At 46.7% G+C, this 19,941-nt stretch overlaps 1 protein-coding gene across 3 annotated transcripts in view; it reads left to right on the top strand.

Annotated features, from left to right (window-relative positions):
• SUCO (SUN domain containing ossification factor) overlaps positions 1-19,941 on the top strand; it is a 91,966-nt gene that overhangs the window by 5,749 nt on the left and 66,276 nt on the right. For all 3 annotated transcript variants that reach the window (XM_044300557.1, XM_044300558.1, XM_044300559.1), the window contains exons 2-3: positions 16,656-16,764; positions 17,870-17,968. In XM_044300557.1, coding sequence (XP_044156492.1) covers positions 16,656-16,764; positions 17,870-17,968 — 208 coding nt within the window. The remainder of the gene's footprint in view (positions 1-16,655; positions 16,765-17,869; positions 17,969-19,941) is intronic.

Consider the following 19,941-nt stretch of genomic DNA (forward strand, 5'->3'; position numbering starts at 1 on the left):
CATATATGACCCCTGTGTGTGATCAGATGCGGACCCAAACAACGTTTGTGTGCATGAGGCCTTGAAGGGTCAATCTGTCACCACGATCTTGGCCTGTTATGAGTAGCACTGGAGGTAAGTCGTCCAGATTGCTGCCCCTTCCTCGTTCCTCCTGCTGTCAGCGTTTAAAGCTGCACTGATACGTTCTGGTACTACTGTGCATGCGTCCAGGAGTCCTCCCTGTTATGTTGGTGCAGTGGACTGGTCTGTGTATTTCAGCGTAGCTTTAAAGGGGTTATCCAAGACTAAAAAATGTCCCTCACACTCATTCTACTTACCTGGCTCCGTGCGCCTCTCCTGGTCCCTGAACCAGCTACTACTGTGCCTGGTTGGAAACATCCGATGTCAAGGGGGAGCAGACAGTGGCCGGCAGTGACGGGGACGAGCCTTCTCCGCATCGCGGGTAACGCTAGGAAAGCTCGTCCCCGCCTGCCATTGGCTGCTCCCCCTGTTAAGTAGAATTACTGTGCAGTAGGAAAGTAAAAAAAAAAAATGGCGATCAGGACTCCGTGTCTGCAGCACTATGCGTGTATTACAGCTGACGATGGTCCAAGACCACGGGGACAGATCCCTTTAAACATCGGCTGCTTCTCATGCTTAGGAGTCATGTGGGCGGTCCTGCTTAGTGATTGATGGCCGTCCCTCTATGCTTAGATTTGCATATTTGCCCAGATGACTCTTATTTGTAAAAAGAGCAGAGGGTTAAATGAATGAAATACAAGTTTTGGGCCTCATGCACGTGACCGCAAAAAACGGATCCACAAAAAATACGGAACAGCTGGCCCGTAATAGAACAGTACTAATCCTTGTCCGTAATGTAGACAATAATAGGACCTGTTCTATTTATTTTATTTCTTTGCGGAATGGAAATACGGAAACCGAATGCACACGGAGTAACTTCTATATTTATTTATAAAAATTTATATTTATATATAAAAAAAAAATATATAAAAAAAAAAAAAAAGGAACGGACACGGAATGCAAATACGTTTGTGTACATGAGGCCTTACTGAATCTTTCACCATAAACTATACCTCGGTCTGCTCCGCTCCTCCTGCTCTAGAACCTGCTGCCTGCACTGCATTTTATGTTGACAGGTTCCCTTTAGGGCCCACTTTGCACTCGCTATTCTTTCAGCATTTTCTACCGCTATATATATCCACTATAGATGATGGGACTTTTTGAAGTCAGTTTTGCATTGAGCATGCGTCATTTTCATACTCCTATAACGGAGCAGCGCGATGGAAATCAATAGCCAGTGTGAAAGAGGCCATACACTGTTGATACATTTGGTGCAGGTTGCCCCTCTACCTATGCACCATCTGAGGACTGGACTTTCTGGGGGGTCACTGGGCACTGATGAAACCAATGGGGGACACGGGCCACAGGCTATTCACATGGTCGGCAGGTGCTGAAGCTGAGCAGTGTGAGGGCAGCGCGTTACATAGCAATCAGTGGAGATTCACAGGGAGGTGGACGGATCAGCTCTGGCGGAATCTGCCATTCAAGGGGCCTCATGTATTATTGGATCCTAGGTCATTATGTCATAGCAAGGCCTCATGCACACGACCGTTGTTTTGGTCCGCATCCGATGCGGATCCGTTTACTTCAATGGGACTCCGTGTGCTGTCCGCATCCTTTGCTTCGTTTCGTGGCCCCCTGAAAAAAATGGAACGCGTCCTATTCTTGTCTGTTTTGCGGACAAGAATAGGCATTTCTATAATGTGTGGCCCGTTCTGTTCCTCAAATTGCACGGCGCGGTTGTGTGCATGTAGCTTAAAGTTGATTAAACTTACCTGCATGGTGGAGAATTATCATGGCGGTCATTACTCGGGCATCTTGTGAGAGACCAGATCATCTTGTAGTTCTGTGCTGGAAGGACAGGTTAACCCTATTCAACAGGTTATAATCCCTAATGGGGTTGATCCTGGTGACTAAAACGAGCCCTTATATGTAAATGAGTTGCTTGGAGCACCGTGGGGCTGTCCTAGCCTCTCAGAGCACCGCTTCACCTCCGACTCTCCCTGATGCCCCTCCCCCTTCCAGTGAGATTGACAGGGCCTGCAACGGCACAGTGGTCATCCTCTTTTAGATTTTCACTGCGCATGCGTCAGTGGTACTCAGCGGGCCGAAATAGCATCATCTATTACTCTTCTATCTCTTTTTGTTTTTTGTAGAATACGGATCAACTCTTGGTGTCCGCCGGACTAATGGATCCCTACGGACATGTTGGGTGCTTTCCTGGCATAATCACTATAGTGGGGGTCATTTACTAAGAATGGCGTTTCACGCGCCAGTTTTGGTTAAAAAAAACAAACCCACATTTTAAATTAAATTTGTCGCTGTCCGTCCTCCAGAACAGAAACCTACTCCGGCCCGGAGTTGTGATGTGCACCAGTTCTAATCGGGCCGTCAGAAAAAGCCAAAAAGTCACGAATTGCACTCACGACACTTGTGACCCTCTGCCCACTGTGAAATGGTTTTCTCGAGGAATCCATTAGGTGACCTGTTACTGCATGAATGGACAGTTTGTATTATAGGTAAGGGACTGGGAGGATTGGGCGGAAGACGTTTCAAAACATAGGAAATACCCACATACCCGTTCAGCCGCCACTGATCGGGCACTTCCTGTGTGTCGAGACTGGACCAGGAAGTAGAGACCAGCAGTGATGGGGAGAAGTCAATTTGATACATTTTTTATTTCTTTTTTGTTTGTAACCCTTTCCTCGCTGAACGTTAACCAGATTATTATTACCGTAAATCAGTGTAAAATGCAGGTACAAATGTCAGTAATCTTGTCTGCTAGATTCGGCAGCGTTCCCATGCTTCTTCTGCCTCCTCTTGTCATTGCACTGACCTATTTGGTGGCTTGTGCCGGCCACAGCGGTAGGGTGATGTCACTGCTGCCCACTGTGGGACCCGCTTTATTCCGTACAGTTCACCGCCCTCCGTTTTGCTCGCCCCAGAAGTGTACTGTAACTTATTTCTTTATCCTAGCTGTTTCCTGTTGCAATTATAACTTGTCCATTACTTTAAGATCCTCTTGGCAGTGGCCCCATCTTTTCTCACTCTTCTTGTCATCCTGTTTAACTGGAATTTCTGGTAACATTTTAAAGGGGTTGTCCAGGGTTTTATTTTTTATTTTTTTAGATTACCCTACCCTGCGTGACTTGTGAAGAGAGCTATGCTTACCTGCTCACAGTTCCTCCGTGGTTCCCATGTGGTCTTCACCAGACTCCTGCCCAATGCCTACAAACTTCCTTCAGGGACAGGATCATATGTGCGCTGCAGCCAGTGACTGGCCTCAGCAGTGACTCCTGCAGTAGCGTGCCTCTTGGGAAACACTTTACCTCTGAGGCCAGTCATTGTCTGTAGTGGTGCACATGACCCTGTCCGTGCAGGAAGTTAACAGTGAAGACAGTGCAGTAGCCATGGAGTGTGGACATGGTGGCAGGGAGCAGGTAAGTGTAGCTCTTCACAGGTCCCACTGGGTGGGAATAATAAAAAAAAAATCCTGGACACCCCCTTTACTGATGATTTTAAAGTTTGTCTAGATCCCATTGTAACATTTAAAAGGGGTTGTGTGGTTAACAGGATTTTCCCAGATTATAATATTGATGGCTCATCCTTAGGCTAGCCTCCATATTAGATTGGGGGGTCCCACTCTTGGCTCTCCCACTGGTCAAGGGGGCTGGCATGCTCTCCTACATTACAGTTCACGTCAGCTTCGTTCCATTCAAGGGACTGAAACCGGGCACAGCAGCTGTACAAATCGGTGTGGACTGCCTCATACACGTCCCTTATTTGGGACTATGGTTGAAATGGAAGGGGGGTCCTCCTTCTGAGGGACTCTGATCAATTAAAGGGCATCTGGCAGCAGATCTGTCCCTGTGACACTGGCTGACCTGTTACATGTGCGCTTGGCAGCTGAAGGCATCTGTGTTGGTCCCATGTTCATATGTGCCCGCATTGCTGAGGAAAATTATGTTTTAATTTATGCAAATGAGTCTCTAGGAGCAATGGGGGCGTTCCCTTTACACCTAGAGGCTCTGCTCTCTCTGCACTTTAATTGACATCCCCAGGCAGTGAAAACGCCATAATGGATAGTGCGCGGCAGCTGCAGAGAGCAGAGCCTCTAGGTGTAACGGCAATGCCCCCATTGCTCCTAGAGGCTCATTTGCCTATATTAAAACATAATTTTCTCAGCAATGCGGGCACATACCGTATGAACGTGGGACCAACACAGATGCCTTCAGCTGCCAAGTGCACATGTAACAGGTCAGCCCTTTAATCATGCCATACATTTCTAACCTGTTGCTGTGAAATTGCAACGTACACCTAGTCGCGTGGGCGTTCCTACTCTGTGATTGACAGCCCTCTCTATATGACTCTGCATACAGGTAGCTGATGACGCATAGGACCGCCCACTGCAGAATGATCAGAGACTTAAATGAATAAATTACAGTTGTGCTGGACGTTTCCTTATAAAACTACCGATCTGCTCTATAACATGCTGCCTGCACTGCTTTTTAATGGTGACAGGTAGTCTTAAGCGATTCGCGCTTCAGATCATAGATCCAAAGTTGATTCGATCAAAAAATTTTATTTTAATTTTGCCTCTGTACTGCATTAAAATGTATGGGTTCCCCGTAGGCAAAATTCGTATAGCGAATTAAGCCTCATGCACGTACCCATTTCGTGCATTGGGGACCGCCATTTGCAGTCCCCAATACATGGGCAACCTCCGTGCGGCAGCCGGGCCTGATCGAGGCCCATTCAACTTGAATGTTTCTGTGATCTGTCCGCACCGCAAAAAAATAGAACATGTTCTATTTTTTTGCTGCGCAGAGGCACGGACAGAAACACCACGGAAGCACCAGAGCGTGTATGAAATTGACTTGCTTTATGGATTTCACCCTTTTCAAAGCGGAGATCGGGGGCAACACCCTATCAATCCCGCACCAAAAACCACAAGTAACACATGCAGGGTTTGGAGCACGTAAATGCAGAATTTCTGCAGGACAGCTGCACCCGTGTGGAGGGAGCCTTAGAGGGTGCTGGAAGGGGTACATGAAACTGCTATTCAGAGCTTCACCTCGCGTAACATCTTGAGGTGGGGCTGACGCTTAGTCGGCTCTTTTCCAGGTAAACGGCTCTAGATTGTAACCTGCGGCGTCGAGGGAAGAGTCATACTTCACGGCTGACTTGCCTGTTCAAAAGTTGTCATGATTATATGGAGGACTTCTCATCATACCTGTCTCATCCTCTGAATATCACATTGTGATCCTGCTGCGTCACCTGGAAGCACCTCCTTATCTGAGGTCCTCGGCTTAGAATATGGAATCCATTTGCAAATATTGCCTTTGAGTCATCGAAAACAAATAAGCAGCATGTCAGACTGGTTAACAGCCAATGAGTCACTCTTAGGGTCCATTCACACGTCCGCAAAATAGGTCCGCATCCATTCTGCAATTTTGCGGAACAAGTGCGGATCCATTCATTTTCAATGGGGCCGGAATGTGCTATCTGCACTTCTCGATCCGCACTTCGGTTCCGCAAAAAAATAGAACATGTCCTATTCTTGTCCGCAATTGCAGACACAAAAAAAGGCATTTTCTATGAGAGTGCCGGCGATGTGCGGTCAGCAAAATGCGGAATGCACATTGCCGGTGTCCATGTTTTGCGGATCCGCAGAACGCATACGGATGTGTGAATGGACCCTTAATAGGGTTCTCCACTTTGAAGGGTCTTTTAACAATAAGCTGACCACAGGTTGTCCCTCTGTGGGGATCCCAGCAACCACCTGTAATCTGTGATGACACCTAGCAGTAAGTGTTCAATTTCCCTGCAGTGCCACCGCTATGGTGGAAATTTAAAGGGGTTCTCCAGGCTTTTAATATTGATGACCTATCCTCAGAATAGGTCATCAATATCAGATTGGTGGGGGTCCGATGCCCGGCTCGCTAGAACAAGGAGTGAGATTGAATGAAGACTGGCCCATAGACTTCTATTGAGCTTGTTTCCTGCTATGAGGAGGGTGCGATATGTGAGGGCTTCTCTCTCCTCGCTCTTGCGATCAGTTGGTTTCTCAGCGCTTGGATCCCCACCTATCAAAGCTGTCAATATGTCTCTATGATCTATCAAAAGTTTTCTGAAAACTCTGTGACCCTTTGAGCATTACATGGTTCCTGTTCTTCTCAATGGAGATACAGGACAGGTCCTCTAGAGGGCTTTTATGAGACCCCATATAAGTTCTGCTTGAGTGTAAGGACATGGACACATCAGCGGTCTGTGCACATTAGGATTGTCTGGTATGTGCTATTTAGAGCCTACACTGCGAAGGACAGAAATTGTTTCCATTATATTCCAGTACGTGGGGTGTTGGGTGTCTGCATACGTGACGGTGGCCAAATAATTTAGGGTGATGTGACTTTAATCCATTACAATGTGTGCAGACTTTGGCTTTCTAATAATGGCTCCCCCCCCCCCCCCCCCTTATTTTTTTAAGTTCCCTGCCTATTACTGGTATATCTTTATTGGTCGATGGTTTCTATATCCCCTGTATAGCCAGAGTGGTAAATGGGTACTCCCATCTTATAAAGTGATGGAGTATCACTAGGTTATCCTGGCCCGATTCACTTTCATGGACAGTTCCCTGCGCAGAGCGTCTTCAGTACCCGCTGTACAGCGAAAAAGAGGAGGTGCCCACCAGTGCTACATCCCGTTCATTCTCAGCATCAGTAGGGGTCCTAGAGGTTAGACCCCCCCACCCCCCTGATCACAGTGATTGCATGTCCTAGCTTTAGAACACTGGTAAACCCCTTCATATACGCTAGACCTGCGGTCAGCCTGGATCTCTCAGCATCATAGATCATTATGATGCTGTGAGTTCAGGTCACCTGAACCTTGGTTGGTCCAGGAAATGTGTTCGGCACTTGACCATATTTCCTTGTGTCAGACTGATCCAATATAATGAAATTATTCTGCACAGAACGTGGACAACATGGTGTCCCTCAAAGAGAATCATTGTTTCTGGGCATCAGATTTTCTCCCCAGCAACGTTGGTTTAGGGCGCGTTTGCTCATTCTCCAGGGGATTGATGGCATCTTTTCACAGGGCACTTATCAGGAATGAGGTTTCCTGGGAACGTTCCCTCCCGATAATTGCCCTGGTTGTAGTGCCCATGTAAAGGGGCCTTCAGATTTTGGTGCAACTCTACCATAAGGTCCCCTGTTTGCTAAGGTAGTTTCCCGGCCCTGACATCATTTCGGTGTGGGAGGTCGTCTACTGGTATATCGCACATATATTTGGCATATCATGAGGGTAACCCCCTCTAATCTGCGGTGACCTCTAGGACCCCGGTGCTGCGGCAAGAGCTCGGCAGTACTTCTGCTTCACATAGCACAGTCATGCAGCGGGCGGCCTGTCAGGCTCCATTAAGGTGATGACGGCTTTTCTTCCTGACCTCAGTCTGAGCGGACACAAGGAATCAAAGTCCCAATACAAAGAAAGTCAGTGAGAGCGCTAGGTTACCAATCTGATTTCGGGATTAATGTTGTTTGTATAGACCTCAGTGAAGTATAATTGTGCTGAGCTCATCGGTTTGGCCCTTTAATACGGTTACTGGGCATTAATCTGTGGAATGCTGCCAGGACAGAGAGCTCTGCGCATTACTGCTGGGGAAAAAGGGCTCTGAGAGCAAAGCCTGAACGCCTACGTCACGCTGCGTGGTGGGGAAAATGCATCGAAATCCAACTGGGAAAGCCTTGTGTCCACTGGAAAGGGGCGCAACTGGGCTGTTTACCACATTGAGCTTCTGCCTGGCATTATACTTGTGACCGGTGGAGCTCCTGTCCATAGGCGCCAATTGTTCCCTAGACCTAAACTCTATAGTACACTAGTACTTTAATATACAGGATGTTAAAGCTGCAGTGATCTGTCTTACGAAATAGAAATTAACTTTTTTTCTGTAATTTGTGCTACATTCACTTCCTCAAACAGTTCTCACTGTTATTTATTCTGCTGTGAAAGTGTTTTCCGGGAGTACAATATTGATGACTTATTCTGAGTAGAATATGGATTACCTATCCTCAATATCTGATCGGTGGGGGTTCTGTTTGGGGAGGACGTAGTGCATTGGTGAGTGCTGTGGCCTTCTGACAGTATACCAAGCACAGCGCCGTGCGTTGTATAGTGGCTGTGCTTGGTATTGCAGCCCAGGCCCCTTCACTTGAATGGCTGATCGGCAGGGATGCCCTAACCGAACCTGAGGAGAGGTAATCGGTATTCTACTCCCAGAAAACCTCTAAGGTTTTTCCATCATAAGGTGTATTGGCATACGGCTAGATAATCCTATCCATTTAAGTTTACATTCATCAGTCCTGAAAATGGAAGGGTCCCAGCGCTTCTGAAGTTTGTGAATTGCTAAAAACAAAGCTAATAATCTAAAACATAACTTGTTGTGGGACTGAGCTGCAATTCCAGGCACAGCCACTGTGCAATGTACGGCGCTGTGCTTGGTGTAGTATGAAGAGGCCACAGCACTTGGACGAGCTGTGCAGACCCTTCATGGAGAGGATTGGCAGATGCTGGGAGCCTGAGCCCTGTAAGGGCTGTTCCCCAGTCACGGTAGTACCCACTAGTTCTGTTATTGATGTACTGTATAGATGTAGTTAAAGGGGAGGACTCGCGACCGCAAACCATGTCCATATGCCCTATGGGGATGTCCTAGAGTAGGAGTGGGCAGCTCTAAGAGCCAAAAGTGCCAGCTGCTCTGGTGGCCCCCTGTCCATGTATCCTCTCCCGCCTAGACTAGCCTCCCCATCTAGCACTCACATCCCTCCAATCCAAGTGGTGGATTAGCTGGGCTCTCCACCTTTTCCCCATTATTCCGGTCTCCTCTCTCTTCCCAGATTCCCCATTCCCTGGAGAATCCAGTACAAGACACTGACATACAAGGCTATCCACAACCTGTCCCCTCCATACATCCGTGACCTGATCTCCTGATACCTTCCTACATGCCAACTCCGATCCTCACAGGACCTCCTTCTCTACTGCCGTCCTCTCCTCTTCCCACAATCGCCTCCATGATTTCTCCCATGCATCCCCCATACTCTGGAAATCTATTCCCCAACATATAAGACTCTTATCTACCATGGAAAGGTCACCTCTTCAGACAAGCCGACATCCTACAATAACCCTACCGCCCCTATGCCGCCATATAAGCACCTACTGTCTGCTTCCATCATCCCTTGTAGATTGTAAGCCCTCGTGGGCAGGGTCCTCTTTTCTTCGGTACCAGTGTACGTTATCTTGCTTACTGTACTGTGTGTGTACAGCGCCATGGAATAAGTGGTGCTATAATAGATAAAACTAACGTGTTCTGTGGGTGGCTGACATGTAAATGCTAAATATCAAACCCCCATTTAGCGTAAAGGAGTCTTTCCTGACTGGGTCCCTTTTGAAATGGATATCTTGTGGTGCGGCAGTGATGACTGGAACGTTGAAGGGTTAATTGCGAGTGTGTAGACAGCTGAGTCTTCTGCTCCTTATGGCTTTCTCAAGAAATGTAAAATGCCTCCAGTTCCCCCCCCCCCCGGGCTTTCAGTCAATGAATGTTTTATGTATTTTTAGACTCTTCTTCATGCAGCTCAGGCCGTGAAGTGTGAGCGCGTTCTGCTTCACTGCTGGGGTAGTGTGCAGGAGTTTGTCACCGGGTAATGGCGGAGGCGCTGCTGTGTCACCCTTCCTGCGTGGTACTGCAGGGGTCTGTCAGCTGCACACATCATGTGCTTTACTGGAGAAAACCATGGTCTCCATGAGCTGACCAGTATGGCACCAGGGCTATGGAGGCGGTGGGAATCGCTTCATACATGGCTTATATTCCATGTTTTTTCACAGCTACTTTGGAAAATTAAACTTGGAATCTGGTTGTCTTTTGGGAACTAAGCCAGTTTCTCTTTAAACACGTTTTAATAAATATCCCCCATGTCAGGCATCCTCAAACTGCAGCCCTCCAGCTGTTGCAAAACTACAACTCCCAGCATGCCCGAACAGCATACAGGTATCAGCCTACAGCAGAGCATTGTGGGAGTTGTAGTTTTACAACAGCTGGAGGGCCGCAGTTTGAGGATGCCTGATCTATGTGTTGTAACTTCGCTGCGCACCTTACCCCTCTACTGTGACCTCACTGTGTGCATTATCCTAATCCTGTGACATCACTGTGTGCATTATCCATGTATTGTGGTTCTGTAAGGGTGTGCATTGTCACCGGACCGTGACCTAACTGTGCACCTTACCCCTCTACTGTGACATCACTGTGTGCATTATCCCAATCCTGTGACATCACTGTGTGCATTATCCCACTACTCTGACATCACAGCACACATGAACAGTGTCCTGAGCATAGTTGTCTCGTTTTCAGCAAGTGGCATTTATCATGTAGAGAAAATTAATACAAGGCACTTACTAATGTATTGTGATTGTCCCTATTGCCTCCATACGAAAAAGCGTCAGCCTACATGCGCTCCCATGGTCCCAGCCACCAGAGAGGCTGATGCTTTTTCATATAGTGTGCAAGCACGACCTCCGTTCCTGGATTGTAGGGTGGTCGTAACCTCTGGATCTGAGCAGTGTATAATGCGATGGAAAAATGAATCCAGCCAGTGAAGGAGGCGATATGGACAATCACAGTACATTAGTAAGTGCCTTGTATGAACTTTCTCTACGTGATAAATGCTGTTTGCTGAGGTGACACAACCCCCTTTAAGGTATTTTGTGTCACGGTGCCCTGTGTTCACTTGTCACACCTCGGTCATGATTGTACAAACGGGCGCTTGGCATTTGAACTCTGCCTGCCTCATTCCACACAGTGCCAGTGCATTTGCTTAATGTGATAATAGTGATGACTTTTGGCCGCTGTTTCATACACAGACCACAAAAATGTATAAAGAGATCCAAGAAATGTTCCAGGAGTGCCCATAGACAGCGGGCATGGGTGCAGCGCTGCTTACTGATGACAATTGGGTTTTATTGCAATCCTATGTATTCAGCTCTTCATTTACAGATGGATGGCAACCTGTCGCCAAGCATCTGTCACCATCTGTGGTGGGGAGCAGGATAATGTTCAATCTGTTACAGTGCCCTGTATGACTCTATCGCTCAGATAATGAATGTATGTGGGGAGGTCACGTCCTCGGTGGCTTTATTACACAGGTGCCAGGACAGAGGGGAGCAGTGGTGTGCTGTGCTGTGCAGTGCTCCTGCCTGTCCTCGCCATGCTCCATTAAAGCCTGGTACGGCAGGGTATCCTGCACCAATGTATGTGCAGTGCGCCTGCCTGTCTGTGCCATACTCCACTAAACCCTGGCACAGTGGGGTATCCTGTACCAATGTCTGTGCAGAGCTCTGAGCGGAGGGGGCACAGGCAGGAGCAGCAACGTGTGCATTTGCCATCACGCATCACCTCTGGGGATCCGTACATGGATTCTGGGCTGGCTAGTTCTTACTACTAACAGTACATGCGTGCAGCTAGTAATGAGCATTATTAAACGATCAGGCCCTGATCTCTGATGGTTTAGTATGAATAATTCATGTTTACACGTAGCTGCGCTCACCTGCAGTGCCAACATGGCAGCTTGTTGAGGGCTCCGTCCATCAGCGGCCTCCATTCACACCAGGGATGGACTGCGCATGCATTAGTTCCCCTGTCAGTCCCCAGTTAAAGTGAATGGAGGCTGCTGATGGACAGGACTCACCATCAGCGGCCATGTTCAAGGCCTGCGTGTAAACATGAATTATTCATACTAATGTTTACTACTAGCCACAGCCATCTACTGTTCCCAGCACACGCACATGCAGCTAGTGGTATGAACTGGTCAGCCCTTTTTATTTATTTTATTTTTTTTGCGGACCCCTTGACTTCAATGGGTTTGTGTGTTTTCTGCGGATGAAACATGGACGGTATCACATGCTTGTGGGCATAGGGCCCAAGGCTAGCTGCACAAAGGTGTGAGTTTCAAAACAGAAAATTAGTTAGTATTTTATTTATTTTTTATTTCTGTGTTTTTTTCGTACCAACAACCCCATGTGTTACTTGCAGTTTTTGTTAGCAGATTTAATGTGGTTTTGCAGCAGATCTCACCTTTTGCATTGAAAAGGGTGAAATCCGTATAAAAAAAAAAAAGACACAAAGAATTGACAAGCTGAAGATATCAAAATCTGCACAGCAGCGGTCAGTATCCGCACAGGAAATAAACAAACTGTACATGAGATCTGTCTGAACTGAACGCATTCACTTTGGTCAGTTTTTTCCCCGGATCCATTATAATAATACCTATCCTTGTCCACAAACTAGAAAAAAATAGGACATGCGCTTTTCTTTATAGCGGGGCAATGGAATACACATACTGATGCTTGGTGTGCTGTCCGCGTTTTTGCGGAACCATTGAATGGGTCCGCATCCTATCCACAGAAAAACGGAACAGACACGGAAACAAACAATGTTCGTGTGCATGAGGCCTTACTCTGTTTTTTTTTTTAATTTATTTTTTCCTGCACAAGAATCCCAACTGAAACCGTGTGTAATCCGCATTGTGTAAATGTAAGGCTACTTTTAGGCCTCTTTTACACGGGCGTTGTGGGAAAATGTGCGGGTGCGTTGAGGGAACACGCGTGATTTTTCCGCGCAAGTGCAAAACATTGTCATGCGTTTTGCACTCGCGTGAGAAAAATCGCGCATGTTTGGTACCCAAACCCGAACTTCTTCACAGAAGTTCGGGCTTTGGATCGGTGTTCTGTAGATTATTATTTTCCCTTATAACATGGTTATAAGGGAAAATAATAGCATTCTGTATACAGAATGCATAGTAAAATAGCGCTGGAGGGGTTAATAAAAAATAATTTAACTCTCCTTAGTCCACTTGATCGCGAAGCCAGCATCTCCTTCTGTCTTCATCTTAGCTGTGTGGAGGAACAGGACCTGTGGTGATGTCACTCCGGTCATCACATGATCTCTTACCATGGTGATGGATCATGTGATGACCGGAGTGACATCACCACAGGTCCTGTTCCTGCACACAGCACAGAAGAGAACCTGTGCTGCGCGATTAAGGGGAGTTAAATTTTTTTTTTTTTTAACCCCTCCAGCGCTATTGTACTATGCATTCTGTATTCAGAATGCTATTATTTTCCCTTATAACCATGTTATAAGGGAAAATAATAATGGTCGGGTCTCCATCCCGATCGTCTCCTAGCAACTGTGCGTGAAAATCGCACCGCATCTGCACTTGCTTGCGGATGCTTGTGATTTTCACACAACCCCATTGATTTTTATTGGTGCCTGTGTTACGTGAAAAACGCACAAATGCAACGCATAAGTGATGCGTGAAAATCACAGCTCATGTAAAGAGCCCCATAGAAATAAATGGGTTTGGATTCAGTGTGGGTGCAATGCGTTCAACTCGCGCATCGCATCTGCGCGGAAAACTCGCCCGTGTGAAAGGGGCCTTACACTAGCGTTAATATTTTCCAGTATTTAAGATCTGTCATGGGTTCTCAATATCGAAAACAAACGCTTCAGTTTTGTCCCCAATCATTGTCAATGGGCACAAAATGTAACTGAACAGAATGGATTGCTCCAAAATGCATTCCGTTCTCATACAGTTTGCTTTCCGTCCTGGGATGTGGAGCAAGACAGATCCGTCATGACCCACAATGCAATTCAATGGGGACTGATCCATTTTCTCTGCCACAATAGAAAACTGATCCTTCCTCCGTTGCCTTGCACTGTGGGTAATGACGGATCCGTCTTGGCCATGTTAAAGATGATACAACCGGATCTGTTCTGATCGGATGCAGACGGTTGTATTAGTAACGGAAGTGTTTTTGCTGAACCCTGCCGGATCCAGTGAATACGCTAGTGTGAAAGTAGCCTAAATCTATGAGAATGACGGACGCTGGGACTGATTTCAGTGTGGCACTGGCATAGAGACTGGTGGTTAATTTTTCAGGTTTTTATTAATTTTTTGCACATTGAATATTGATGTGTTTCTAATGAGCAATATGTTCCTGTCGTGACCTTTATTCTCCAAGCTCAGCGTGTGCTCATGTTTTTTGAATTGTCAAGCCGTGCTAATCCAGGTAACCTCGGCATCCTCAGGTGAGCTGGCCACCGCTCTTCTCTTGTTGCTTGATCTTTTGGAAAGTCTGATTGGTGTGTGTGGTGTGTTTTATTTTCTTTTTTAAATATTTTTTTTTATTATACCCACATTCAAATTCATCTTAAAATAAGACTGCGCATACATATATGTGATTAGTATCTCCACGTTTTATGGCGCCCATAGAGGCCTGTGGTGCTATACTCTATTTCGAGACATTAATTTTTTTTCATATAATTATAATATAATCTATAGACATATTATATAATATTTTGCCTAATATGGCGGTATAGAATATTTTTCCTGCTGGATTCATATGGATCCTTATAAGAAATAATGGTGACCTACTCCACTCAGTGCTCCGTTACGGGGATATTCTACCCTACTAGAAGATCTCCCCATCGTGCCGTACAGAAGCACCATATAGCGGTACCTGTGGTAGCGGCTGTCCATCTGCCACTATACTAAATCTGCAAGAGAAGTGCAGTCAGGATTTTTATTAGGATTTTGAACATGATGCTCGGTTAGGCTACTTTCACACTAGCGTTCGGGTTTCCGTTCGTGAGCTCCGTTTGAAGGAGCTCACGAGCGGACCCGAACGCAGCCGTCCAGCCCTGATGCAGTCTGAATGGAGGCGGATCCGCTCAGACTGCATCAGTCTGGCGGCGTTCAGCCTCCGCTCCGCTCGCCTCCGCACGGACAGGCGGACAGCTGAACGCTGCTTGCAGCGTTCGGGTGTCCGCCTGGCCGTTCGGAGGCGTGCGGATCCGTCCAGACTTTCAATGTAAGTCAATGGGGACGGATCCGTTTGAAGATGCCACAATGTGGCTCAATCTTCAAGCGGATCCGTCCCCCATTGACTTTACATTGAAAGTCTGGACGGATCCGTCCCAGGCTATTTTCACACTTAGCTTTTTTTTGCTAATATAATGCAGACGGATCCGTTCTGAACGGAGCCTCCGTCTGCATTATTATGAGCGGATCCGTTCAGAACGGATCCGATCGAACGCTAGTGTGAAAGTAGCCTTAAGTCGGCATATTTTACTCCATTGAGGTCAAATGGATGTACCGTAATCCACTGCTTTTCAGCATGGAATCTATGACGGTAATATCTTGCTATAAAATACACAGCACAGTCTGGTTCTGCATGGACTTCATACCCCTTCATTGTTGGCAAAATTAGTGGGGGAGGGGGGCTGTGAATATGGCTTAATAAAGGACGCAATTTACTACAAAAGGTAAAGTCCAGCGGTTCCAGATCGGCAAAATCTATAGAGGACTTGTTCAGCATCTGAGTTTATTTTTTTTCCCTTCCTTACGGTTTCCAAAAACTAAATGTAGAAAACGTATGGCCTGTAACGTGAGGTTTCGCTCTGGTTTTCATATTTTCAGATTCGGTCGCATCTGTTGTGCCATCTGGCTTCCTCAAAGCCTTAGAATACATTGAGGCGCATATAGAAACGGTCAGCTGTTTCTGCATACATGGGATTACTCTGTAGTGACTGGTAACGTCTGGCCTATGGAGAATTGTGCAGATTTCAGCTCTGAAGCCTGTTGAGTTGTGGTGAATGCAGCTCTGAAGTGTGACATGAACTACGGCTCCGTACAGCATAAGTAATGCAAAGTTAGGGTGAGTACTCGGAGAGCCTGTGAAAGCCACGTCCATATGTCCAGTGCTACTACACCAGAACGCTGGACATACGGTATATGTTATGTCTGTAGTATACGTGATCACCGAATGCAACGCCGGCAAAATCTGATTTATGCTGAAGCCTTCGTGAACGCTGGCCTTGTCTATCCTGGCTGTAGTAGCGTTATCCTTTGCTTGTGTTTGCCTGAAAGTGGGTGATCTTAATGCCGGTCTTGGAAATGGTAGTGGGATGCCCAGGGGCCATGAGGTGAATTAAAGGGCTTGTCTGACAGCAGACAAGTCGGTATTGTATTACAGGCTAGCTGTTCGCAGTGCCTCTTTGTTTCTTTAAGATATCCCATTGTCTTACCTACGTCCCGGAGTTTACTTTCTGAAATCCTGCACCTTCTCTTGGTGCTGCTTTTTCTCAGTTTCCGGTTCTCCGGTTTTGCACCCATAAATGGCGCTCGTGCAATACTGCTCATGCCAGAGGCTGGCAGTGATGTGCGCTGGCCTAGGGTTTCAGAGAGCGGACATGGTGATGAAGGCAAGATGGTGCCTTACAGAAAGAAAAGGGCTAGCTCTGGAGGGCATGGACACTTGCAGCACTTGAAAAGGCCCCTAATTGCTTATTAGTATAATTTTTTTAGCCTGCAGCTACATGGACAAGGGACAGAGAAGTATGATTTGGAAATGGTTTATGGCGCCTACAGTGCGGTGGAATAATATGTGTAAATTAGTGACAGACTCCAGAGTTATTGAAGGTGAATAACTTGCGTTCTGTTGTATGTAGCTACTCTCTTAGTTTTGGTTTTGTGCTTCTCTTTCAGGCTTCCATCCCACCATGTGTTCTGCACTGAGGACCCGGTTCTTTCTGCAGAGCAAGTCACGGAGAACAGCGAGAGCGCAATAAGTGAAGATGAGGCCCCAAAGAAAGAGGTACGTGCAGAGGACATCTAAATCCAGCATGGAGGATGGCCAGGAACTTCATCCTCTTATGAAAGTGGTGAGACCTCCTGTCTGATCATTGGTGAGGACGGTTACTGCTTATGCTTGGTCCAGGGCAGCAGATCTCGCATCGCTGGACTAAGCAGTGGTTTGTCCTTGACTCTCGGGATATGACTAAACTGTAAACGGTTTCGTAATGTCACCCTGACCGGTATTTGGAGAGCTGACCGTGTTGACTGACCTGCATGCAGACAAGAATCTGTCCTGTCCCGCAGTGTTGGAATACAGGATTGTAGAGTCCCACATGGAGCCTAATGCCCTTCAGCGTGGGAATACTGTTTAGACACAACTGCCCGGAAGGAGTTCTCACGCACCCTTTAGACCAGGCATGTCCAAACTGCGGCCCTCCAGCTGTTCCCAAACTACAACTCCCAGCATGCCTGGATAGCTTACAGCTATTAGAGCATGCTGGGAGTTGTAGTTTTGCAACAGCTGGAGGGCCGCAGTTTGGACATGCCTGCTTTAGACTGATGTGACTGTGACCCTCAGTGTGATGACCTCCGTGTGCATTCCGTATTTTGCTACGGATCCTTGTCTGTGACACGTTTTGCATAGCAGCTGTGTGGCTGCAGTATGGCGCTGGCAATTGCAACCGTTTACCACGAATTGCCACAGCTTCTCTGCAAGGATAGGTGAAGCGCCAGATTTTTATACGCTTCACCTGCACTTGCTGTAAACTGGTGCAGTTGAGTGACGGATGCAGTGCACAACATTGCATCCAGCTCCGATCACTACTGTGACCTGTAGCTTGATCAATTAGACGTGCTGCAGAAAGTGTCCGCAGCCCTGGCCTTGGGTGTCCCTTATGTCCAGCACGACATAGCTCTGCCTCCTGTTGGCTACTGTAGTGTGCAGTGCCGCCGCCTATTTCTGCCACCTGAGCTGCAGCAGGGGTGCTGGGAATACTTCAGTCTTGGAGAAGCCCTTTAAAACTCTTTGCTGTCTAGAAGAAAAAATATACCTTTTTTAAGGGAAATTTGAACTTGTGTTGAATGCTTTTTAAAACTTCACATTCTTTGTGTTCTGAATGACACAGGAGGAAAAGGAGCCGCCTAAGATTTTAGAAGCAGCAGAATCTGTATCATCTGGTCAAGCGGCAGAAGATGCCACATTAGATTGTGCTCAAGATGAGAAGGTAATTAAATTTTTGTCAGTTTCCCATCAGTTGAAGGGGTTTGCCCCAGAATGACAGCTTATCTACCTACTGCATGGGTTATAAGTGCCTGATTAGTGTGGCGGGTCTGCTGACACTCCCACTAAGGGTCCATTCACACAACTGCAAAATGGATCCGCATTCGTTCCGCAATTTTGCGGAACAGGCGCGTACCCATTAATTTTAAATGGGGCCGGAATGTGCTGTCCGCACTTCCGTTCCACAAAAAAATAGAACATGTCCTATTCTGGTCCGCAGTTGCGGACAACAAAGGTATTTTTCTATGAGAGTGCTGGCGATGTGCGGTCCGGAAAAATGCGAAAGGCACATTGCCGGTGTCAGTGTTTTGCTGATCCGCAAAACTCATATGGACGTTTGAATGGACCCTAATCATGAATCGGGTGCCCATGTCACCCTTTGATTGGAGCGCCTGTCGAGCATGTGCATAGTATTACACATGTAGCCTACTTGTACTGAGGGCTATGTAAATAGGGACTGGACGCAGGGCAACACTTGATTTCAGTAGCAAACCTATGCTGCCATTGGTTCAAGTGAGCACAGAGTTAGAGGGGGATCATTAGTGGGCAAGGGCTGATGTTTGCATATATATTGGTCAGGTGTGCCGAGTGTCCCTTGCCCTCAGAAGTGGGAACTATATAAAAATAAGCCACCAACCTACACCCGTTCAGAATAGAGTGTGATAGTGGGTTTGGTGGTTATGTGAAGTTTCCCCACAGCTATATATGAAAGAGGCTGACAGCCATTTGAAACTGATATTTTAATCAGAGATTCCAATAAGGTTTTTGTTTTTTTAAGCTCTCCTTTACACATACAGTGCCTTGAAAAGTATTCACCCCCTTGACTCTTTTTTTTGTGTTTTGGTGCCTCACAATATAGAAATGACATGGATTGTTTGAGGATTTGCATCATTTAATTTACAGAACATGCCGACAACTTTGAAGATGTTGTTTTTTTTTTTTATTGTGATTGAAGCAAACAACTAATAGGACAAAATAACAGAAAAAGTAAATGTGCATAACTATTCACCCCCCTAAAGTCAATACTTTGTAGAGCCACCTTTTGCGGCAATCACAGCTCCAAGTCGCTTTGGATAAGTCTGTGAGCTTGCCACTTCTTACCACTGGGATTTTCGCCCATTCCTCCTTGCAAAACTGCTCCAGCTCCTTCAAGTTGGATGGTTTGCGCTTGTGAACAGCAATCTTTGTCTGACCACAGATTTTCTATTGGATTGAGATCTGGGCTGTGACTCGGCCATTCCAACACATTTACATGTTTCCCCTTAAACCAGTCAAGTGTTGCTTTAGCAGTGTGTTTGGGGTCATTGTCCTGCTGGAAGGTGGACCTCCGTCCTTGCCTCAAATCACGCACAGAGTGGTACAGGTTTTGCTGAAGAATATCCCTGTATTTAGCACCATCCATCTTTCCCTCAACTCTGACCAGTTTTCCAGTCCCATCCCCACAGTGTGATGCTGCCACCACCATGTGTCTCTGTGGGGATGGTGTTCTTTGGATGATGTGAGGTGTTGGGTTTGCACCAGACGTAGTGTTTTCTTTGGCTGAAAAGTTCAATTTTAGTGTCATCAGACCACAGCATCTTCCTCCATACATTTTGGGAGTCTCCCACATGCCTTTTCGCAAACTCACAACATGCCTTTTTGTTTTTAGCTGAAAGTAATGGCTTTCTTCTGGCCACTCTGCCATAAAGCCCAACTCTATGGAGCGTACGGCTTATTGTCATCCTATGTACAGATACTCTAGTCCATGCTGTGGAACTCAGCTCCTCCAGGGTTACCTTAGGTCTCTGTGCTGCCTCTCTGATTAATGCCCTCCTTGCCTGGTCCATGAGTTTTGGTGGGCGGCCGTCTCTGGACAGGTTTGCTGTTGTGCCATGTTCCTACCATTTGGTTATGATAGATCCTGGGGATCATCAAAGA

The sequence above is a fragment of the Bufo gargarizans genome, chromosome 7 (genome assembly GCF_014858855.1).
Source record: "Bufo gargarizans isolate SCDJY-AF-19 chromosome 7, ASM1485885v1, whole genome shotgun sequence".
Taxonomy (NCBI): domain Eukaryota; kingdom Metazoa; phylum Chordata; class Amphibia; order Anura; family Bufonidae; genus Bufo; species Bufo gargarizans.